General features: G+C 37.3%; 1 protein-coding gene across 1 annotated transcript in view; it reads right to left on the minus strand.

The window, feature by feature from the left end:
- USH2A (usherin) overlaps positions 1–25,802 on the minus strand; it is a 391,068-nt gene that overhangs the window by 354,671 nt on the left and 10,595 nt on the right. The window contains exons 3-5 of the mRNA XM_074863712.1: positions 4,255–4,384; positions 3,027–3,090; positions 500–794 (exon numbers count right to left, since the gene is read on the minus strand). Coding sequence (XP_074719813.1) covers positions 500–794; positions 3,027–3,090; positions 4,255–4,384 — 489 coding nt within the window. The remainder of the gene's footprint in view (positions 1–499; positions 795–3,026; positions 3,091–4,254; positions 4,385–25,802) is intronic.

The raw sequence follows: 25,802 nt of genomic DNA on the forward strand, positions 1-25,802 counted from the left end.
ATTGTATTCTCCTTCCATATTCTCCTCAGGAGGCTAAACTACCATCTCCAGAACACCCACAGAATAGAAATCCCCTCTGATATGTCAGTGTGCCACAGACATGTTAAATTCCATTTTATACCAGAAGGTATAAAACAAGCACCTCAAGTTTTAACAGAAATTAAAATTAAAGTTGAAATATACAAAAGTGGAGTTAAAAGAGAGCAACCAATTTCTAAATATTGGTGTCTTCACACAGGATATTCATTCTGGTATATCTGTTCTAGATTGCTGCTTGTTACAGCAGACAAGCCACATCAAAAGAGAGTGACAAAACCCATAATGCATTCTGTTGCCTTTTGCATTGTTTCATGTTGATAAAGGAAATTTTCTTCCTGGTCCTCTAAGCATAACATCTTAAAGCATAAGGTTTGAATTTCCTTAAAATTGTAATGAAACATTTACAGAAATATTTTCCTAGTTTTGATTTAATAAACAGCAAATGTAATCTTCACATTACCTGATACTGTCCATTTTGTAAATCTATTGTGATTGAAACACCATGATCCAGACCTGCAGTATTAGCAAACACAGATGAAATCCAGGTGGTCCCAATGTCATCATCATTGATGTAATACAGAGGATGGGCTTCTGCATCCAACCTCAGCACTCTGTCGTTAGTGGTATCATCTGCACCATTAGGGATGCAGTACCTCTGTATCAATGGGTGTACCCGGGGATGACTTCCAGGACAGCGGCACTCAGACTGGGTATGCAGATGAGGAAATTTTCCAGAGAATACTTCCAAAATGTCTCTGTCACAGCATATAAAAAAGTAATTACATACATGATAAAAAAGTGCCACCTTGTGCCCCTAGGCTCATAGATTAAACAAAATTCAGTTTAGGTAGAAGCCCTAAAGGCCTGGTTTCATCTCACATAAATGGAGCAACCAGCCAATGAATGGTAAGCAGCAGGCACCTTCAGAAGGTGTCTGTGAAGAAGCACTCTGGTGTTGCTTTCATTGCTTCAGACATACATGGAGCCAAGGGAAATTAGCTCCCTAGATACAAGGAGAAAAACTACTACGGCATCATGTCTGACTCCAGTCAGTGATCTGGACACTGTTCTTAAGCACACCATAGGGCTGGCATACTGCCTGTAACCACAGATGAGTTGAATGTTTGCACTCAAATCCTCCAGAAAGACCAGCTTGAGCAATATCACATTGCACCTTAGAAAACCTGGATATAAATATTTTCATTGTTAATAACTTTAATAGAAATGCCCACTTTTTCAGCTGTCCCAGTCTGTGATCACTCAGTGGCTTTCACATGGACTGTAAGAAGCAACTAGTCACCTTAGTTCCCTCTGACATCAGCAACTGAAATAGATACATACATAGGTAGGTCGGTAGGCAAGCAGAGAGATATATGAACGACATGGGCAGGTTACCTAAACCTTTATCTGCTCATCTCTGGTGTAAAAGAAGGATTTTGTGAGCCTAGAAGACACTAATTTTTTTAATTAAAAAACTCTTACTTTTCCCATTTTCCTACTTTATCAGTAAGAATGCAATTTTTATATACTTATTAAGCAAATAAATACTTGCTAGCTGCCACTACAAATTCCACAGAACCCAAAGTTACAGGTCCTTTTAGATAGGCATAGACTTAATTGATATGCAGGCAAGACTTTCCTTCACGGTTTATCCCAGATAAACATTTTGGACCAAGTTATTTGTGGATATAAAACTACATCTACAAAGACATCATTAGGTCACAACACTTTATAAAATACCTTATCTTTCAATTTTCAAACTGGATTCATTTCACTGACTTAAACTGTAGTTCAAAGAATTTGACAAGCATTGCTGTGAAAGAATAAAACCAACATGATTTTCATATAACTTGGAATTCTGATTCATATTAATACTTTAAATTCACAGGAGCTCAGTTCATCATAATGTCCTGCAGACAGCTCAGCTCCTACAAAACTGCTCTACATCTTATTGAAAGACTATCATTAAGTAGCCTTAAGGTCTGCAGTCACGAGTGTCATTGCATGTAGCCTACCCAGAAGCACCAAGCAGACAAATAGGACCTGACTACTTCTGGCCAGCTTGAATTGCCTAGATTAATCCAGCATGAGCTGGATAACAAAGGTAACATTTCTTTGTAATGTGCTAGGAAGGGAGGCTGGAGGGCAACAGAAATTGCAGTGGCAACCGTGATTTGGCCTCAGGAATGGAGGAAGTCAAAGCAGTTGCCCAGGGCTATGTGGGCTGAGCCAGTGAAGTCACTGGTGGTTTATGATGACAGTCTAATCTAGAAAGCAATGAACAGTTAAGACAATAGCACCTTGGGGCAGGGGTGTGGGGGGAATACCTGACATGGATGTCCGATACCATGGATAAACTGAAACTAGAGGAAAGGAACTGCTAAGCATGGGACCCAAGCTCGCAGCCACAAAGCCAGCATGTTGACTAATGTTCTCTTCATTTGGATCACTGGCATTTGAGGGGTCTAACCTGGACTGGTCCACGATGCTTCCTTCCCCGCTCTACAGTTTCCATGGAGCTTTGGGAAAGCTTGGCAAATCTAATCCAGCAGGACTAAGTTTATCAGCACACACTATTATGTCAGAATTATGATGAGTTGATAGCACCTAGACAGTTTAGGAGCACTGAAATCTAGCAACTGGATCTACTCTCTGCAAGAACCCTAAGTCAGGTTCTAACAGGGACAACAATAACGAGGAAAGGACACATTCATTACTGAGTGCTGTTTCACTACATATATACTACATATACTAGCTATATTTCAGCAACAGTTCAAAAGAAAAACACATTAAGTTGCTGAATTTATTTTAACTCAAATTTTTAGATTAAAAGTCATCTTTGAAATTAGGTTCAGTAAACTACATCATCATAAGCAATCACCTAAAGGAGACATCTGAAAAGCACTATATTTTGAGAAATAAAAATATTGTTATCTATTCTTTCTTCTCATCACTCTTACGTTTTTACAAAAATTAAGATTCTTTACCTGTTTGTAAGTGCCACTGGGTAAAATCGAAAATCTTGCATTCTTCCAACAAATTGCTCTAAACCTAAGAAAATATACTATAAATAAGTAATCTATTGAGTAGAAGGCAGCTGTGCACTGCATGAGAGCACCTTTAATTCAGCACTCAGAGATCTCTCTTGCACAATTACCCCTCCTGAATGAAACCATCTTGGACCTGGACAAAACTATAGAGGGCAGTGACTTAATTTTTTTGATAAAAAAGAATGATTTATAATAACTTTATAAGAACATTTTGTACCTATCTCTTTTCTGATTAGAGAGGTGGCTCAAGGATCGGCTCATTAGACAGAAGTAATGAGCCAGTCCATGTGCCACCTCTAATTAGGGAAGAGATACAGTAGGTACAACTGTACCTATCAATTTATACAATAAAGATAAAAAGCATTTTAAAATATTCCTATCTTTTATATGTCTATTAGTTACCAAGTTTCTACAGTTGTTAAATAAAACACATTTCCAAATACAAGCTTTAAGAAATGGGGCACAGAATTACTTTCTTGCCCAAGAGCACAATAAAGTTGTTTAAGTGACATATAGTTATATCTAGGAGTTAACTTCAAATTGTGCATGTTCCTAAAGATCAATACTCAGTGTTCTTACATCTGCAGAGTCAAGAATTTGTGAAAAGCAACAAAACATCCCCCAGCTCTTCTGCAGTGATCATGTCATGCTGTAGTACATATAAAATCTAGATGTAGATGAAGAGTAATGCTATCAGGCATTACTAGAGGCTGAGGGATTCTCATTCTGCTAGTGGTTTATGTGACTACTGATAGAACTGAAGCACATGAACAGCCAGAAATCTTCAGCTCTATTCCTGACTCTGGAGAGGATTGTGGTCTAGTGGCCATGCACAACCCCATTCTCAAATAGTTTCATATACTTACTCCGAAAAACTATGATTGTAAATTAATGGAATGTGTCACTTTACATACCTACGTTTTGGAGAACGCAGGAAAACTTACCTATATGCAGTAACACATAGAATAAAGTATGATCCCACATCTATCTTTCAACCAATCTTTTGAGAAAGCTAATTGCACAACATGAATTTTCTCCTGCAGGAAGGTATTACTTCTCAGCATCTAGATAACTTAAAATGACTCACACGCATTTTTTTAATCACATTGTGTGCATCTTATTTTGAATATTCCAGATAATTCCACTAAGATACTACAAGATTTACCTGTGAAGCTTTGTCCAATTTGCAGTGTACCATCAGTATCTGCAACTGTTCCCACAAGAATCCTTGAATCAAAAGGTGTGTTGTCATCTTCCCAGCCATTCAAGAAGAAACTAATTCTGCTGTGATGCACCTATAGAATCAATGTAGATGGGCAAACACATCGTTATGCAATCGCTTTGATTCCTCTACATGTTGCATCTATCACTGATTAACCGCTAACATTACTTCAACCTACTTGCTGTGTGTCTTTATTTTTGGTGCCTACTGAAAGTAGTTACCTCTTTTCTGTCCATCCATCAGCAATCCAGTTAATAAGATCAGATGTGCAGAGTATAAAATTTCTACAGTTGTTAAATCAAAGAAGAAACTACGGTGCAGTGATCTGGCGGGGAGGGGGAGGAGAGGAAAAGAAGGGTGGGTCTGTTTCACAAGGTACAAGACTGGTTACAGCTACATCACCACTTCAGGCCATGGGCTCATGTTATAGCTGTCAGAGCTCTTCTCATACACATCAGTTCAAATATGCCTCAAGGGGCTATATACCATACTCAGGATAACCAAACACAGCATGTTTCAGCCAGGCCTCTAACACCCCTCCAAACTGCCTCCCTAACCCCAGCATGTTTCTTTCTACAAGGGCTGAGGGGAGCAGTACAGGAACTGGCTACATCTGCTTTACACCCAGTGGGTAATTCCCTTACATTAAGGGAACCCTTGGCAAGGAATACGCACTCAGCCACCACCCCAGGGTATTGTTTTCCCCAAGCGTTCTCTTCCCTGCCAATTCGTTTTAAATTTGAGCTAACGTTCATGGAAATACTTTATGGCATTCTCCCAGCTCCACAAAGTCACAAGATGCTGAGCTTTTACAAAGTATTCTTTTGGATTAAAAATCCTCATGTTTAAAATACATAAAATTAGAAAGAGTTTAATAATATGGGAGTGCCTTTCAGCCGTACTTTTTATGAAATTCAATACTCTAATTTACAAAATATAGGCAGATGCAAAATGGAAACTGGAGACATCATGGCTGTAGTCAGCTTCCCATTAATGAAGTTAATTATAGAAACTAAGTTCAACTTACTGAAAAACTTCTGAACTCTGAGTTGTTTACAGAATAAACTTAATCTCATTTATTTCAGAAAGTGATTTATCTGCGAAACTGAAGCGACTTGGATTTTTAGCAATATTTAGCTTGCATAAGGCTTATTTCACATGAGAGCTTGGTAGCCTTCAGATTTTGAAACATCGTTTTGTTGTTGCCAATTTACAGAGCATTATTTTCATTTTGCAGATATGGATGCCTGGTGAATCCTGTCTACAGAGGCCAAATAAAACTAGAGTGCTTTAGCCTGTCTTGATACCCACGCTAATGAAAACAAAATAAACCTGGAATAATTGCTTCCATAAGAACAATATATATGTGAGGACAAACAGAAGGTTTACAAGCCAGAATAATTTGTTGCAAAGAGGAAAGCCAGGACCTGAAAAAAATAACAGTTTGAAAACCACAATATAAGCACTCACAATACTATTCCACCAATAAAGTCTTTCAAATTTCAGACCAAGATAAACGGACACAATTATCTATAAATCTGAGCTCAGATGATCAGCATCAGTGCCTCAGGCAACATGACTCTATCAGTACTTTAAGAAAGAAACTATGAAATGAGATGGAGGTTTTTGTTTGGATTTTTTTTTTTTATTTAGGCTTCACACAGAATTGTACAGATGATTTTTTCTCCTTAAACTGCACTTTCAAACATACACGTGCATGCTGAGCTTTATTGCCATTTCCAGATTCAGTTAATATTTCCCAAATTTAGACAGGAATATTTATTGCCCTTCCACTGATGGAAATTTGAAGGCTATTATCATAATTGCTAAGCCTTGAGATTTGTTCAAAAAGTTATTGCATATGAGTTTCACCACTCAAAATACATCTCTCCATTTTAAATTATCTTTTGTGTTGGTACATCAATGACCTAAATACAACAGTTTTTTATTTAATTTTAATTCAAAGCCTTCTAAACATCTGATGCCCTATTTGCAAGAGCCTAAGTATATGTGTATATGGTGGTTACATTGCATTTTTTTTTCTGCATCACATTTTTTACAGCCTGTTACTGTCATTTGGTGTTTGACTGTTATCATCATAAAAGATACAGGCTTTTCTACTTTGTTATTTGTAGCATTATCTCATGTTTTACAACATCTTTGCACAACATGCCCGCACATGAAATATAACTAGTGAAAAGTTCTCAGTGGTATTAATGCATAAAAAAGAATGTGGTTCCATCTCCACTGTCTTTACCCAGCCAAAAGCTGATGAACAGCCAATTTTCCTTTATCACATTAGCACAGCCATGAGGGAAACACATTTGTTCTAGTCAGCTACACTAAAGATACTATTACCAATCTAACATATACATGTTTTATATCAGCAGTATTCTCAGAGTATGAGGGAGCCAACAATATATTAACACTAGCATGACAGTTTATTTAAGAAAAGAAAATTGTCTCTGTAGAGGGACAGAAGTTAGAAATGTATGGCTAAAGCTCAGTGTCACTGGTCTAATAAAGGTAATAATTCTTAAGCTTTCTTTATAGCAGGTAACACTCCTGTGGCAGCTCTGTCATATCATTCAAATAAAAATGTTGTCTTTTACAAGTTTAACAGTACCTTTATTTTTAGTCAGATATGAAGCATGTTTCTTTTTTCCTGTTTTCACTGTAAAACATTTGTAAGTGGAATTCAGAAATGGGCACACTCCCCCCCATCAGCTCATTGCAAACTTACCATCTCAGCCGCAGCTTCTATAGGACCCGATTCTGCCTCCCCCAGTGGTAAGCAGAGTGCATGCCTTCATGCACCCCCGACTAAAACCAGTGGGACTATTTATGACTTCAGAGTGACAGAATTGGGCCCTAAGTGACCAGGTGTTTTTACTTGTTGAAAATAGGTGGCTAACGACAATTTTAAATCTCCCTCCCCCCTCCCCCACCACCAATCTCTTTGTATTAAATAGGATTTAGAATAGTTGGGTTTAATATAGCACATCCCCAAGGTAGCCCTAAGCACTTTACAATGCTGAATTGGATATCAGTAGTGCAGTGACTGTGTAAGGCAAAGGCAGCAGTCATTATGCATTTGGCAGTAGCTCAATGTAATGATCCCCCTGCTGGTTATTAAAGGGGGTATGAATATCTGACATGGGAGGGAAATGTAGGAGGGAAACCATGTGTGGTATAAAAAAATCCCAGCGGCTCTCCACTGTGGGAGGAGAGGAATGTCTCAAAGTTTGGTGTCAGTTTAGACTAAGCTAAATAAGAAGGACGGCTGGCACCGAATCAGCTGTTTGATGTGGTTATTTAAGGTCTCCTGACCGTTAGCATTAAATTGCATACAATACCACAGAAATAAAAGATGAGTTTCACTCCTGACTAGGACAACAGGATTATTCCCCTGTTGTCTTTATTAATAATGCTCAATAGGAATTTGCCCCAGGAGAGTAAGAGGAGATGGGTAGGAAAGGCTGGTCTCATGGCTGTGCGGGGCACAGGACCAGAAGCCTGAGACATCAGTGCTCTAATCCCAGCTCTGAAACCATCTCTCCCTCATGTGCTTCCCCATCTGTCAGATACTTAGCAAATCACCTCACAGGGAGGTGGCAAGGATTAGTTACTAAGATAAATTCACTCTGCAACTACATTAGCCTCTGCCAATGCAGAGCCTAATACCAGTTCCAAGCAATGGAAAATCCATTTGATGGTGAACTGAGATGGTGAAAGATATCCATAATAGCATTCTTGTTATGATACAGAAGAGTTTCAAAGATGAGAGGGCCGGGCCAATGAGCTGATAGGCACGTTCCTTCAGTGCATCCCAAATGAAGCCCTTATGGTCCTCTGTCACACAAGCAAATTGCCCATCAGAGCCAGCAGTACCAAATCCAATCACTTCCTACCAAGGAAAAATTCCCTGCCCTGTGGGTCACTGTAGCACAGAATGAAGGAGGACACACACAAGCACAACCTACTGCTTATAAAATGAGACAGGGACAGAAAAGGCAGGCATTACAACTGTTTATTTTCTCACCTTCTCAGACCCTACCCATGAAAACATAACAATGAAATTTAACATTAATTTTGCCACTTGGCTTGGACCAGGCAGAGCTGTCACATAAACAAAAGCCAGTATTTTCATGTATTAACTGCTAACAGAAATTTCCATTATATTGCAGTAATCTGTGTGGCAAAAAGAAGCACCACAACCAAATACTGCACTTCAGAGCAGTACTGGCAAAGACTGAGGGACTAACTATGGCAAAAAGCAGAAGCAGAGGAGCACAAAGGAGCATGGTAAGCACGTATGACACTGCTCCTGAATACTCTTTGAACCTCAAAACACTGGCAGCTCAGAGACTTCATCAGCCAACCATGGTTTCTATATATTTAGTAGCTTTCCACAGATTTCTTTTGTATGATTTTGTATAGCTGCTCCTTGAATGCAAAAACTTGTACTTCCCCCAAAGGTACCCACTGCATAGACTGATTCAAGAATACCATGGTTTTTTCTTTCTCTCTTTTTTTTTTTTAAGCCTTGAAATGTTATCTATAGGTATAATGTGTAATGGTATAATAAATGAATAAATACATAGTATAACAGGTATAAACAGTAAAAGAGGTATAAAAAGATATTTAGTATTTCAATAAAAATTATAAATATCCTTTTCAAAAAAAGCCTAATATTCCTCTTCATTAACACAGAGGCAGAAGACATTTGGAGTATCAAGTAAAAGACACTTTATATTGAATCCCTTTTTTTGAGCTACAATGGAACTTTCCAAGACAAAGCCAATTTGGGGGAATTCTGAGAACCCAATCTACAAAGTTTTGGCTTTCAGGTAATAACACACACATATCACATTGCAACATACATGTGTTACATCTGGCACATTTAAGCAAAACACACTTTTTCTTCACACACATTAATCATCCTGTCATCAGAATTTCCTGTTACATATATATAAAGGCAATGGAGACAGTTTTAGTCTCGTCCATGTAGAACTGAATTGCGACATTACAGCCAAAATAAATGAAGTGAATTCTTCTTCAGTGGACGCTATGATCTTTTTGCATCAGTAAGATTTTTCCATTAAAAAATAAGTCCTAAAATTAATACCACCCATATACTTTGTGCAAAATTATTTTTAATAAATTAGACAGAAAGGAGTGACATGGAAAAGAATCCTTTACGTTCCATTAAAAAATAATGAAGAATACCTTAATATATCATAGCAGAGCTCAAGATCACTAACCAGAGATCAAAAATCCACTGCACTAAATGCCATACAACCAACAGATGTGGTAGTCTCTTCCCCAAATGTTTTAGATTTTATAATTATTATATGTTTCAAAGGCATACCTGTTTTTTAGTAAGGTCAATCTTTCCCTTTAGGTTATCTTTCCTATCCCAGTATTTAATGGCACAGGAAAGATTTGTTAAAATATTACAGATAAATTGAGGGGAGTTATTTCAAGACAACATTAATCTCTTCTACTGGTCAAATATACATTCTTTTTACTCTTATTCATCATAGCTTCTACTAACCATAAAATACAATTTAATCTTAAAAGTTTCTTCTCATCATCTATTGTTCTAATAACTAGATCACAGTGTCTGGCAAGACAGCTGAAGAAACCAGATGGATTTCTTCCCAGATTTGCAGGCCATAAATGAGGAGTTCCACAATAGAAAGAACTCTGGCACCAAAAAAGAAAGAAAAAATCTTTTCCAGTTATTCAAGCCAAATGATACCAACCCTGGCCTATTTAGTTATCCAGCCAACCTAGTGATGGCAAACACTTCAACTGTAACTTCAGCTCTTAAGGCTATTTATACCATTAAAGAAAGTCTCAGATGGCAGGGGCAGGAATGACCGACACATACAAAACAAGGACAAGGACCAAAAATTCATTTTCAAATAAATACATTCTAGTACATGTAATGGACACCACTGTGTTCAAATAAACGAAAAAGCAGTTCAGGGATCTATGATAGGTACCAGACAGTGAACAAGATTCTTCCAAATATCAGGTATCTGTAAACTAAAACTTTAAAAAAAAGCAAGCTAATTTTTAAGTTAAAAATGCAAATGCTAAAACTAAAACAAAAGCCTGTTTCTCAAATATGAGAAAACAAGCAAATTCTCCTCCAAATAAATTAAAAAAAAATAAACTATGAAAATGCAAACAAGTCTGTATTAGTTTATCCTTTGAATTTTCTCTATTTGCACAGCAAGATGTTTCTCAGAAACAGAAATAATTTTATTATCATAAAGAAGGCAATGCACAATATGAAGAATTTTAAACTGCTTTATGAAGACCAATTAGGTAGATATACAATTTACCTATAAGGCGTTAAAAAAAAAAAAAAAAAAGTTCCATTTATTTTCCAGATCAGCTGACTGGTAGAAATGACCCCTCCCCGCAGTTACTATAAAAGCTAAAGCAATTCCAAAATCAGTAAGTTACACAGGCTTTACAGAGATGTAAACGAAAGCAGAAGTTAACATAAATGATTTGCTTAATCATTCAGAAATAATGAGGAATCAGAGATTATAAGAAATCAGGAGAAGTTGCAACTCATCCAGCTCAAAAATTACTACACAACATACCATTAAAATTGCTTACCGTCACTTAATTTTGTATGGTTCTTACAAAAGTTGCTACCTAAACATAGCTTGCTATCTGTTAAAATAACCAAGATTCAGAAAACCTTTTTTACTTCTAAACATATTGCAGATTTGTTGCATCAGGAACTTTTTCAAGAGTTCATTCTATAGAAACAGACAGTGTATTAACACATTTTCTCCCAAGGTGAGAAAACAGATTAAGGTTATGACCAAAATGACAGGCCTGTGGCTTCCTTGAATACTTTAATAGAGTCAACAAATCAACAGTGGTCACTGATGACAACAGATGAGGGAAGACAATAGATGGAAGGAGGGGAATTAGTGATGCTGCTATAATGGCCTAATCAGAAACTTGAGCATAAAAATATTTTTCACCTTCAACCTGTCTAAATATGTTCTTTTTGCCTGCTCATATAAAGATATACGGCATATCCTACTACTCAGGGACATGTGGGTTCACATCTCTACTCTGCGAAAGCAGGTGTGAAACAGAAGCATAACAGTTAATGAAAGATACAGTAAAGGGGGTTTGCATATCAAAGAGATGAGATGTACACAGGTATGTATTTCAGTATTTTCTTGCATAATTGCAAATCTTGCTGAAGCTGCAGTTACAAGGGCTTCCACACAGCTTTAATATTTCGTAAGTGAATTTCTGTAAAGAGGAAAGGTCAGTGATACAGACTTAAGCAACACAAAGCAGACGAATGGAATTTTGTGGAAAAAAATAGGATGAAACCATTAGCATGAATCCAAGTTTACTTTCATCTGTGATTTAAGCAGTGCTAGGGACCAAAATGCACAATGTTGCGTTTTACATATTTTTTAAAAGCTGGATGTCTATGTGCCCCTAAATTGATGCATCAGAAACTGCATAGAACTTTCTGCCACAATTCAACACCTTCCTTCACTGATTAAATTGCAGAATTTACAGATCTTGAACATCCATCTCAAAGGCTCCTTTCCTACCCCCCAGTTCTGCCTTATTCTTCTTATTTTGCATTATTCTATTATTTTTAATTTCTCCTTTTTAATCTACTACATTTATGTTTAGCTTTTTTTAAAAAAAAAGAAGTAGTGAATACAGGTGGGAGCAGATTCCATGTCCCCAAGCACTATTTTTTTCAAATACTACTACAAACAGGGAACAAAATAAACTGTTTATCCCAAAATTCCTGTACTCGTCCTAAGCCTTCAGGTAGTCTTTCTGTCAGCCACCTTATGACTGCTTTAGAAAATAAAGAGGTGCGGTAGCTTCCACAGTTTAACTTCTGCAGATGCATCAGGACTCCACGCCACACTCAACCACCTCCTACTCTGCACAGCACTCACCAGCACTGGTGCACAACCTGCTCGTACAGTCTTATATTGCTTATCTCTCCTTACAACATACCACATGCAGCCTAAGTCAAACTTAAAACCTTAGCTGAACGGTTAATTCAGGAATAAGCACTATTGTACATTTTTGTAGTATAAGTACATTTTGGCAGTGATGACATTACTGCTAGGGATGCTTGGGCAGATGTCTTACATACATCAAAAATCCCCTCTGAGCTTTTTTTTTATCCCCCCCCCCCCCCGAGACAAAGCTTACAATCCTAAGACAAAAAGAGTTCACTTCTAGTCTTTTGTTCTTTGCATTTTAATTTTTTTATTTGGAATGAAAATTGAGACAACACAGAGGGAACTTGGCAGATCTAAAGCTTGGCAAGAGATTATGAATTTATGTAGCAAACATATGAGAACAAGAATATGTCAGGAGAAATTTGTCTAGAATCTTGTTCTCAAACAGACCAAAAAAGATGCTAATAACCATGTTAATAGGAACAGGAGGATGGGAGGAGGGAGGAGTGTGAAAATTGAAAAATAATATCCAGGAGGACAAGCCAGATCAGATAATTTATCTGCATAACACTTGAGAGACAAATGGCACCTTCTATACCAACAAAAGAACTGCCTGAGTTTACCAGTGAGCTCGCTGCTGCTTCAGCCAGAACCCTGTCTCGATTTCAAATGTATTTCTCTTTCTTACCAAGTACAGGAGAAAAGGAGTACTGTCCTATATAGCCATTGCAGTTACTTAAAATCTTCCACGTTGTTTTTAGGTTGTTTACCCATTATCTTACAGCAAATTCAAAAGATATTACTTAATAAAATTTATTTTACCTGATATTATTAAATGACTTTATTCACATTTCTAAATTCCTGTGTTTCCATATTCAAATCCTATACTACCCTCACATGGCAAAAAATGAAGTTTTTAAGCTATAAGAACTCTGCACCTCTGAGCCAACCCAAACCTACTACCCACCCCTCTGTATTTCAAGCCTTTAAAGCAACTTGGCTGCGAGCTTGTAGGAAAAGAGCACATGAAGACAGAGGCAAGCTGCAACCCTGGCATCTATGGAGGTTTCAATGTGATGCTTTTCACACATCTTTGGTTTTCAAATCAAAGAGCATTTTACAGGAAGAAAACAAAGGCCTTGGGGTCATTCATTGCAACCACTAACTAAACAGCATGGTCAGGGACTTTATTATGATGATTTTAAAAAAAGAAAATGCTTAAATTAGCATTCATAGTTAGTGGAGATTCTTTTACTACCAACCATTCTGTCATTTTTAGAAGGAAGCCCTGACAACGTAGTTGTAGGCTGAGATTCATTAACCAGAGCCAAAAAACCAAAGTCAACTCTACCCTCTCACCAGAGCATGTCAGTCTAGCTGAAACATGCAACTACAAATGTTTTCATTTAAGTATTTTATTTTTAGTTCATTCATATCAAAATTCAAGGATGCTGCATTCCTATTCTTCAGTGAGAGAAGGAAGTAAAAACTTCAAAATCTCCCTTTTAACACCTCCTTAAGCTCTACAGGAAAATCACCTTCAGCCTTTAAAAACAGGAAGTGAAGTTGTAAGTGGAACAGTATATGCACAAGGTATTTGGCATTAAATCACTGAATTTTTCTTCCAAATCAGGATGCTGCTTTAAACTGACTAGGAGCCTGCACAGGGAAATGGTTGGAAATAATTCAAAAGTTTAGTTCTTCAGTATGCTCCAAATGAACTTTAGAGAATGGTAAATTCACCATAAGCAGGACCAACTAACCAAACGAATCAGTGGATTAAACTGTGTTTTAACCCAGACTATTTTAGGACCATTACAAGAAAAGACCTGGAAATATGTCTTTCTTTACAAGATTTACAGGGGATGCACACTGTGCACAACCTTGTTACAGAATCCAGAGGATTTTAACTTTCACTAATATAACAGGGTAAGAACACCTGTATTGAATATATTTTTCTGCAGGCCAGCAAACTGGTAGAATACCAGGAAAACATTCCAAAAGGAATAATACCTTTTCATCTTTGGTTTTATTCTCTACTTTTTTCTTTCTTTTACTCCTGTTAGATTTTGACAGACACTCTTCCAGGAGTTCCTGATAATAAAATCCTCGATTAGATGGCTTTTGAAATTAAAACTGCCTAAATGGGAAAAAACACCATTTCTTAAATACTGAAATTGACTCATCACAACATTCTGTCCAGAGATAACAAGTGGACTGACTAGTACTTCAGCTGTGAATTTATTTAAATGTAGACATACACATGCAGTGTTAGGAAGGCAAAAACAGGGTATGAAATAAACATAAGGCATCAGCTCTAAGCTCACTGTCAAGAGTATACCAAGGCTTCTAACCACAGAGTTCAGCTGAAGGTAACTATCTGTCAAATGTAATCTGTGCAAGTGAATATGCTTAAGCTGGTGCTATGAATCAACCAAAATTGCTTTGGTCTTATTGACATTCAATTGCAAGAAGTTGCAGCTCAGCCAGTCCAATAGACATCTGACAACACCAAGAGTGCTTCAGTGACAGAAAGCTTTAAATATAGATGCAACTATCATCACAATACACATGGAGCTAAACTTTATGATCCCTCATACCATTTTCAGAAACTGGTCATCAGCTGGATGCCGTAAGACCACATGGTCATCCTCTCTGCCTGTTGCCAATTTCTGCAGTTAACAGATCACTGTGACTTAAAAAAAAGAAAAAGAGAGAATACAGATTGACTGACAGAAAAAGACCACTCACTCTTTCATCACTGTCCCATTAAATCTCTCTCTGAAATCTCCTTTTGCCATTATCATCTTTGTTCGCCTTTTAAAGGTAAAATGCCAGATCAAAATTTGTTCAAATTGTTTGCTTTAGTTAAGGACCAGATTTTCAGCTACTATAAACTGCCTTCAGCTTCAGCAATGCCATTTTAGACTCAAATATGAGTCTAAAATATGTTAAATTTACTTTCTTCCTCACAGCTGTTTTTTACACCTCGAAACAAGATGTCAAATAGTGTGCGTATGTGGCATGATGAACAATAAAGCATCTTGCATACTGGGTCCCAGAAGAAGATCTGATTCGTGTCCTAACTTTGCACTGAAGAGAGGAACACCACCTGCAACCATCTAGGTGCTTGTTTGTTGACCCTTCTCTCTCTCAGAGAACTGCCATTTCAGTGGTAGATGCTCTAGCACAGCAGTGTCTTTTTCTAAAAATTTTCATATAGGCCCACTGTCTACATGAGTTGTTGTGTATCCACTTACTTGCCCACCCCCCAGCTCCTGCTGCCTCGTTCCTTCACTCACCATACAGTGAATTGAAATCATCCCAGAGCCACAGACAAATAAAGGAAGTTGGGGAAGAGGAACTATGTCGACTACATACATCTTGCAACCATGCTATGGGGATACACAGTGTAAGCATTTTGGGGGGCAGGGGGGAGAGATATTCACACCCATGTTATGAGCACTCTAAGCAGTTATGCCCATGCTCTGAGAAAACCAGTGTACAACAAAGAGAGAATTGAGGAAGAAACCTCATCAGGGGACCACAGTGACAGAACTGTCTTGAAACGAAGGGCTGGAGAGGATAAAGGGATAGTAGAAGAAATGGTAAAGAACAGCGAAGGGGAAGGAAAAAGCATAAGGTCGGGAGGGGCAAGTTGTCTCTTTGCCTTTCCTTCTTTTGCCTCAGGCCCATATCGGCCTTTCCTTTTCTTGACTTAACTGGGATGAATTTTAATTGCAGCCTCTCTACGTGTTTTATACACTATGTACTCTCTACTTGTGTGGAGTGGATTTCCCATTCATCACAGGATTGCAGGCAAAAATCCCGGGAGCATTTTCTTTCCTTCAAAGGTAGCTTTGCTAAAATCAATAACTTTAGGACTGCTTCCTCCATCTAGCACATACCCTCACCCCATGACCATTTCAAATGGCATGATTTTATCACCATTTGATTATATTTCTTATCTCCATATACAGATTTATTTATATTTGCGATCTTTCCATTGTAACAGTGACAATAGTCTATACTGTTTCAATAACAGCATAAAGGCAACAACCTTACAGCAACAGTGGAAACATGCTCTCTCAGACTTAGTTTTAACAAAGTCAATATTCTAACTGATCTCTAACAATCTCTCTTCCTACTGTCTCTTCCTCAAAACCCCAGCATTCTTCAAATCAAAGTTCTGGTTTTCCTAGGGACCCATTTTATGTCTTAAATATTTTTATTGTTTGGGCTTTTTTTCTGACCACCTGCAAGTTTACTGCAACAGCCAAGAATCACAACCACATTAAATTGTCCTTACCTTGTATACAAACCACTGAACTTAGTTTAAAAAGAAAAAAAAAAAAAGGGGGGGGGGGGAGCAGGAGTATTTCCTATTGCAGATTGAGTATCATCCCTTAGCAATATTGTTACATCTCTTCCAGCTTTATATTAGCTCTCCCTTCACTAAAACTGTGTATCTTGGCATTTTAAATCCCCCTTCATTTTCCTGGTTGTCTCTCTTATTCCAATAATATCTTTCTTATCCTTGAAAACATGTCACTCCAATTCAGCAGACTTATTACATATGCTCCTAGCATTTGTGTAAAAGATATTTAGCTTTTCTCTTTGCCCTCCTTTACTTTTCTTTTTCACTATCTCCTACAATGTTAATCCCTTCTCAACGGGAAATGGTTTTCCTTCAATCCAAGTCTTTCTTTTTGTGCATAGATCCACGAGTTCAGCTTGAATTCCCTGAAGAACAACATAAAATTAAAAAAAAAAAAAAAAAAAAAAAAAGAGGGGGGGCGGAGAAAAAGATGGAACCCTGGAGTGTTCCTGAAGCAATTAACTCTGTTCAAGACCAAGCCATGTATTAATATAAATTTGACCCCAAACAGTGAAATCAGAAAGCAACTGGAATGCAGACCGATCCATAAGGTGGTGTACAGGCTTAAGAAAAACTAATAGCTATTCCATGAATAAAGCCTTCAAAATGCAAAAATACAAGTAACAGCAAGCAGAAGGATCCAAAATAAGAATCATGTATGCCATTAATTTTTTGGAGAGGGGTAATTTTAGTAGTGTTAAAAACTGAGTGATATAACCCACACTGCCAATTATCTGATAAACAAGGCCAAAGACAAAGAAAGATCGATGTGAAAAGAGACAGATTTGAAGTGGTTTGTATTTTTAAAGAATTAGTATTTTAAAAAGTAAACAATTGTTTTAAAATAAACAGTTGAATCAGAGATTAGTGATCCTTCTGCCACAGAGTATGCATTCCAATTATGGATCAGCAATTTTCATTTAATCTTTTGTTGGTGAGTACATCAGTATTTCAGTAATATGAAGTAATATAAAAATGGTTAACTACAGCTCTGCCGCTTTCTACTCCAACCAGCACTGTACCAACGAAAAATATTCTTTATTGCCTGTATCAGTAGAGCTCTATCAATCTGTTACTGATGCCTCAGGACAGAATAAATGTATCTGGGCAGGGGAGTGGCAGAGAGAACCCGAGAGCTCAAAATTACAAATACAGATTCTGTCAGAAACTGAAGTAATTAATAAATAAGCTTTACTCTAACTACTATTTCATACATTGATCAACCTCTGTTCTTTTTACATGGAAAGGTTTAACAAGTGACTCTTGTGCTGTAAATGAGTTCCAAACAATAAAACATAATAAGAGGATCATAGTAATCAGATTTGAAAATACATGAAGAACAATTGCTTTCTTGATGCATAATGACTCTATTTTCCCTAAGTCACAGAACAAATCAGATCCAAGATCCAATGATCACTATAGTAACATGAAAGGAGACAAGTATTAAGGATTCAACAAGCTGCTTTTTAGCAGCTAAAACAGTTACATAGACTTGCCAAAATTAATTGAAACAAAAGGTCTGAAAGTACATTTTAGATAATCTCATAACAATGCACGTTTTCTCTCTGCCCCCTCCATTTAAAATACAGCACAACCACTGATTCTGAATTTTCCTGAACTACTTGTAATCATGTAAATTAGGGATGAGATGTAGATGTCAAATGAAACGTCCCTTCTGAATAAAGCCTCTGTGCTTCGCTAGTCAAAGAATAAGCAGATACCCACACAAATGAAGAGAGCTGTTACTAATGTACAATTATTAACCCTGTATTACACTATCAGCTGTACATTAAATACTAGTCTTTTGAATTGATTATATATGAAGAATTTTGTACCACTTTGCACTCCTCAGTACTGAGACTTGTAAGTCATTCCCAAATTTAATGCAAGAATACATTGGTTCTACAACAGCTGAACAGCTCTGCTGGGACTAGAAGGTTGAAAATCTATCCCTCTCTTTTTTTTGTGATGATTTACATAAGAAGAGTTCAATAAGAATTAAAATTATTCTTGCCCTCTGAATGCCTCACCACAAAAGTTCCATGTACACAGTTAAGGGATTTTTGCAAATAAAGTCTCATCTTTTCTTTCAAGGCTTAGTTTCTCTTCATGGTCAAGGATTCACAAATTTCTGCCTTTGATTCCTTTCACATTCCTCCCAACAACCTCACTTCAGGCCCTTCCTTCCTCCTCTGTGCCCTGCTTTCTTCCTTCCATCACAAAGTCCTTTGGAAACGGTCATTCAGCTATTCCTTTATACTGTAGCTCTCCAACACTCTTTTTGATGACAATTCACTGTAAGCTTCAATTTTCATTTTTTGATAGTAACTGCTTTTTCTCCAGAGTTACTAAGCATCTTACCAGCAAAGTTTTGCAGTAGATCCAAACTCTGCTATTAACTGAAAATAGACCAAACCTGATTTAGGAGGACTGTGTTTTGGTAGCTTATTGTTCGTTTTTGGAAACAGCTAAAGAAAAATGTTCATGTGGCAGCTCTCTCAACCACATTTTGTTGGAGATGGGCCAGGAGAGGACCAGGGGAGGCTGCTCAGAAAGTTCATAGTGGTTTGCGGTGCACTTTAGTATACAGGCCTTGAGCCTTGGCCTCCAGCCAAGTTGACAAATTTCAGTACCAGAAAATATTCTTTGCTTCCATGAGAAAATGATACATGTGAAGATTTACCAGAATATTCCTCCTGTGGACTGTCACCAGCACATATGGATTTTGCATTTTACAGGATCTATACATGTCATTTATGTCACCTTCCATTTGCTGCATGCACAGGTGTTAATGCAAGATGTACATGAGAGAGTTCACACATAAATAATGGAGTTTGCATAAAGGACAATCTGTAAATTTCATCTTCCATTTCTTGATCAGACTTCTGTCTCATGTCTCCCTCTTCAAGCTACAGAAACCTGAACCAAATGTAGTAATTACTTTTTTTTTTTTTTAATAACGAGGAAAAGCAGAAGCTGCTCTATTTGGCTGTACTCATGAAGTTTTTAGACTCTTATCCAAAAAGTCTCAAGTATCTTGTGAAAACATCTACTTAGCAACTGTCATAGCATGAAGAGGTTAAGGGCAATGGTTCAATATCTGTGATCCACCTTCACCAGCAAAGAAGTTCAAACCAGTTGCCAGTTCTCCGCTCCCACACCATGCATCCCAAGAACTACCTGCTGGAGGACCTTTTGTCCACATTGAAAATGGTGTGCTCTAAATGGTGATACTCCAGTGTACAACTTGAAGCTTGCTGTCCTCAGAACGGAATCAAATTCAGGCATATCAGAAGTGCTCTTCACTAACACAAGACTCCAAATAGACAGAAGGCAAACCTGTATCAAAAAGCACCCTCCCCATACACAAAACTGACAGTGTAGATGTACCCTGTGTCATCTTAATGCTTTACACCAACAGCCATACCAAGTATATGCAGCTACTTCCCATCTCTCAGAATTTGCTCCCTACACAACTCAAGGGCACACAAACATACAAATGGAAGAGCAGTCACACAGGTGCCGAAGTGTACCTAAAGTTACACCAAGCAATACATATCTGGGAACCCACTTGTAAGTGGTATACGTATACAGGTATTTAAAAGATTAGTTCAGAATCAAGGGCTGTGTAGCTTAAACAATGTTTTTTTGCTTATGTTTCCAGTAGGACTCCAGCTTTCTAGCAATCTGAAAGTAGTTGATTCCAATAGCCACAGTTTAATTCACCAGATGCTGTTAAACAGCACACATCTCTGTCAGTTCTTCTAACTTCAGTTATGCAATTTTTACTATTACTCTTAATATTGAATTTGAACACTTGAAGAACATTTTTTTCTTTACCTTTCTAAACATTCTCCTCTAAGAAGTATGCAAGCTACTTCCATATGGTATGACACACCTTTTAGATTCATATGTCACCACAATATTAAATATTTTTTTCCAACAAAAAATATGCTTACAAATTATATTTTATATTCTGTAAGTACACATGACAGAAACAGATGTATTGCATATTACAATGGTCACTAGAAGTTTGTTCCACAGCTATTAATTATCCTTAAAAATGTTACAGTATGTTTAGGAAGACTGAAAGTTATTTTCTAATTGACACCACCCCCTCTCCCAATTCTAGAGTAGTACAGACCATTATTTATTTCTACTCATTTATATCTAAAATTAAAATTAAATAAAAAAGCAAAAATGCACCAGATGCTAAAAATACAACCTTAAGAAATGTAAGATGTTTCAAGATTTGAGATTAGGGGGAAAAAAAAGCAAATCATTCTTAACATAGTGCTTTCACTATTAAAAACATAATTTAATTGGCTGCCACATATTTTTGTATAGGGAAACTGCTTGTAAAACAAATTGAAACTTGATGGATTTCAAATCTCATCTGAAACTCTCCAGACAAATCAGGCATAGTTTCTGCAAACCATTCAATACTACCTCCTCCCAGCATTGGTCATACAAAGGCTTAATTCCATTACTACTGTATATAACAGAGTCTAGGCACACTTCAGTGGGATTTTCATTTGCAATGGAAAAAACATTCGCAATTTCCAGAAGTGTAGTCAAGATGACGACAAAACCTGGTTTTTTGGCATTCTCTGAAATGAAAATCTTGGCCCAGCTGAAGTTCCTTGTCTTCTGTTCCCAGACAGTTGTTAGACTGTAAATCTAAATCTGCAAATATGCAAGAACTTGCCTGAACTCATATTCAGGCAAGAAAGGAAGCAGTTTAAGAGACAGCGTAAGTGAAAAGAAGATAGAGGATCTAAGAAATACCCCAGTTTCCCAAGGAGCTGAGGTTATAACAAAGAGCTTTCAAATCAACAAACGTCAACATCCTGGTACCCATGGACCAGGAGAAGAAGAGACAAGCACCACAGTAGGACTTCTGCATGCAGCACAGCAAGTTACTAATATCAGAGAACCGCAAGGCTGCAAGTTCAGCAGCAGTGTCTCAATGGCCTGCAACCGTAGCAGATTAAATGATGAACCAGTTGCCAAGAGAGCTATGCTCATTGTTTCTGTGAACAGTTCTCTAAACAGACACTCAAATACATTACACAGACTGTAACGTGGCTTATTTCTGCTGTCTGTTGGGAGCACAGCACCAACCACATGGACAGACTGAAACCTCCTAAATATTTTCAACACACAATTGCAATTAATAGACAGGAAGCTTTAATATTCAGAATTGATGCAAACTCTCCCCTCCCTTCTTGGGACTGACAAACTACTAATAGTAAGCTGTGACTTCAGGCAGGAAATCAAACTGATTTGTTAAATTAAAATGCTTCCTTGCTTTCTCATGGCTTTACTAAACTTAGGGAATATACAGTTTAAAACACCTTGTATTTAGTAATACATACACAAAGAGTGTACAGAGTAAATGTTTTCCTCCTTACTTTTAAGTCTTAGGTTCCTTGCTTTTAATATAAATTTTAAAGTATTCAAAAACTTGTGCAGAAAATAAAAGGATTTCACAAATTGGAAAGGACAAGTTTTCTCTTGATAGTCAAACAGTTATGATGTAAAGCGGTCTCATTAAATCATAAGTACTTTAACCTTTTCTTGAAAGAACTGGAAGATTTAAAGATTTATAAAGAAATTTTCCCTAAACTAGGAAATGACTCATATTTGACATGTATTGAAATGATAATGCTGATTTCAATAGGCACTCTAAGAGCATTTTCCTCCCAGGAGAGTAATTCAGTCATGGTTACCTCTCTGCATTTAGATTTTAAACTTACTTTCTTAAGCTTTTAATGTGCTATAGTCTGCCAAAACATGGCAGAGTTACACAGATATGATCAGGCAAAATAAAGGCTAGTAAAAAGATTATTTTTATAATTGCAGACACTAAATATGAAACAAATACATCAACCTGACATGTTCTCTAAGAATCTCCTGTTTCAGCAGCCTTGGCTGGATCTGAAAATTCATGTTTAAATTCCACTCTTCTTAATTGCCTAAATAAATTCTGAAGTATCAAAGTGAGAGACCCTTAACATGAATCTGAAAATGAAAATACGTAAGTGGCACAAATCTCATACTGGTATCACTATGCAAAAATAATAAGGCACACAATTGGCCTTAATTATGCTTTCAAATTCTTTATTTCTTTAAAAGTTAATTTTTTAAGACACCAGTTTTCCTGAGTTTTCACTTCAATGCAATATCAGATTCCTTTAAGTTAAGGCTATATATGCTTTACTCCACTGTGTACCTTCAATCAGAGTTTTTGCTAATATATACCTAAAAAGATACAGTGATAAATATCATTAAATCAAGATCAAACACAGAAGGAATCTAAAACTTTCAGAAGCCTGAAGGACTTGATCCTCACTAGCTGAAATCAACTAAAATAGCGGCAGTAATTTCAATGAAACAGGATCCACAATTTATGGCCTTAGAAAAAACAACAGACAAAGCTGTTTGAAAATGCAAAATGAAAAGGTAAGTTCCTTTACAAATCATAAGCAGGTGAAAATAAAGGCAGACATTATTAGAGAAAAATAAGTCATATTAATTGAAGAGCAGAAAAAAAATGGTCAAAACTGACTTTTGTTGTAAATCCACTTCAACTTACCTCAGCAGAACTTTTCAAGGATGATTTTTCTCAAATGTTTATTTGGTACAAAGAGCAAAGAAATGGATAGCAAATAGCTCTGTCAGCAATATACCGCATATTAAGAAGGCTGCATAAACTATTAAAAAGTATGAAGTTACTCTTAGATCAATGCCACCTAGTCTCAAGTAGCTTTTTCAACAGTCCATTCCAAGACTATTTGTGACTCATGTCAACATGCTGCTGGCAGCAGTTGTTACAGTAATACTGCAGGAAAAGGGGGGAAAAAAAGAATGAAATCCCACGGTCTACCTACATAACTGATTGATATAGCAATTCCCATCTTTTCCTGTTGGATACACTATACCACATTACCCTTTTTATGAAAGTTACTGAATTTACATTAAAACCAAAAAAACCCAAACATTTTCTTATCCTCACTATTCTGATCAGAACGCTTTTTCAGAAACACTCTGCTGCAATAGAACAAACTCAGTTTCCAACTTAAACAGTCCCTTTTTCTGCCTGGTGTTTACACTCCAAGAGATTTAGAGAAGAAAACTGTATGAGTTCCTACTCTTCACCATAGTTAATTCCCAAAAGAAGGTTCTCCAAATCATCTTCTGTAAGGCCTGCATAGAGCCTTTCACTGTGATCATAGGCTTAGTAGTTCTGTTCTGATTTATATTCCTTAGACATGAATGATGGAAACTGTACCCAACGTTTTGCATGAAATCTCACGAGTCTAGAGCAGCAGCAATGATGCTTTTCTCTCACTACTATTGGGAAGGCCTCTCCTGATACGTTTCCCCAACACATACCTTTTTTGTCGCCACATCACGCCAATAACTCATCATCACTACCTGGGACTACTACTTCAGCAATTTTCTAATGATTAACTACTTAGCAAAAGATTTTGTGAGGGATTTCAAGTTCATCACTTTGCATTTTGTAATACCAAATTTTGTTTCATGACAGTTACACTAGTTCCTTCAGTGATGCCATTCTTCCGGTATGACATCTTACTGTTCCTCTTTCTAATGACGCCTCTCCACATTATGTTACTAGCTAGTATTATCGGCACACTCTTAATATTTCTGCCAAGATCATTAATGAAAATATAACACAAGGCTGGTCCCAAAGACTAATTCTCAAGGAATTCAACTGCTTTTTACCTCCCCCGTCCCCGGGATTATAAGCAAGTTCCTTTGAGCAGTATCTATTGCCAACCCTCCCCATGAGCATTCCCTTTGACCCTACAACTTCTCATGGGTTGTCACATCAATGCTAAACTGAACTCCAGATACAGGAAATCTGACACATTTACTTTGCCTGAAAATCAGTTTTCTCATCAAAAAAAGCTAAGAGGTTAGACAGTGATGAGCTATCTTTAGTAAATCCACGCTTCATTTTATCCCCTTTTCCATTTAGCTCCACATCTTTATCTATTCCTCCAAAGATCTTTTCTAAATCCTCATATGCCACTGCGTCAAGACAAATAGGTCTGCATTGCCAAGATCCTTTTTCCTTCCTCTGTACAGTCTCTGGCTGGGATGAAGTTAAATTTCTTCACAGCACGCTGCGTGGTGCTGTGTTCTGAATCTGTGGCTAAACAGCACTGATAACACACTAACATTTTGCTACTGCTGAAGAGTGCTTGAACAGTGTCAAGCCTTTCTCTTTTCCCATTCTTTTCCCCCATCTCACCTCAGCAGTAAACTAAGGTTGGGCCAAGAAGCTGGGAGGGGACACAGACAGGACATGTGACCCAAACTTACCAAAGGGATATTCCATACTGTATAACTCATCCTTAGCAATAAAAACTGGGGTAGAAGGAAGACTTTGGGAAGACAGGGGTTTTATTACCAAGGAGGCTGCTGCTTGGACACTGGCTGAGCAGCGGTCTGCTTCTGGGAGGTGACGAGTCATTTGTTCCCCTCCCACTCACCTTTCTTTCATGAATTTTCTCACTTTTGCTATTGCTACTCTCTCCCCTGTTCCACTGGCAGGGGCGAGGGAGGCCCAGCTGCTGGATGGCATCAATGCATGACACTCTTCCTAAATGTAAGCATTATAGGCTCCACATCTGCCTTGTTAATTTGCATAAAATAGCTCTTTGTCAAAGGATTTCATGTACCAATTCTTTCAGAATTTTTGGACAAAGACCATCTGATCGCATCAGCATGTGCACAATAAGCTTACAAATTCATGTTTCTACATCTTTATGATCGCTTCTGTTTCCATACGTTCATTTCTGTTACCCTGCTTGTTTTTGCTCTGTGACTGTTATCATTATCAAAAACAGAAGAAAACTATTCATTTATTTTGGGGACCTTACTCAAATCATTCTTCATCTCAAGCACACCTTCACTGTACACAGGTCTTGCCTTCTTACACAAAAAAAATCCTAAGAACTTTTTTACCATTTGACAGTCACTGCAGTCTACTTCAGCTTGACATATTTACAGTTTTATTTCTATTCCTACATAGCATTCTCTGTGAGTTTGCATCCTCATTCCCCAGTGCTTGCAGACTCTGCCATCTCTAACTG

This window comes from Strix uralensis, chromosome 3 (genome assembly GCF_047716275.1).
Source record: "Strix uralensis isolate ZFMK-TIS-50842 chromosome 3, bStrUra1, whole genome shotgun sequence".
NCBI classification, from domain to species: domain Eukaryota; kingdom Metazoa; phylum Chordata; class Aves; order Strigiformes; family Strigidae; genus Strix; species Strix uralensis.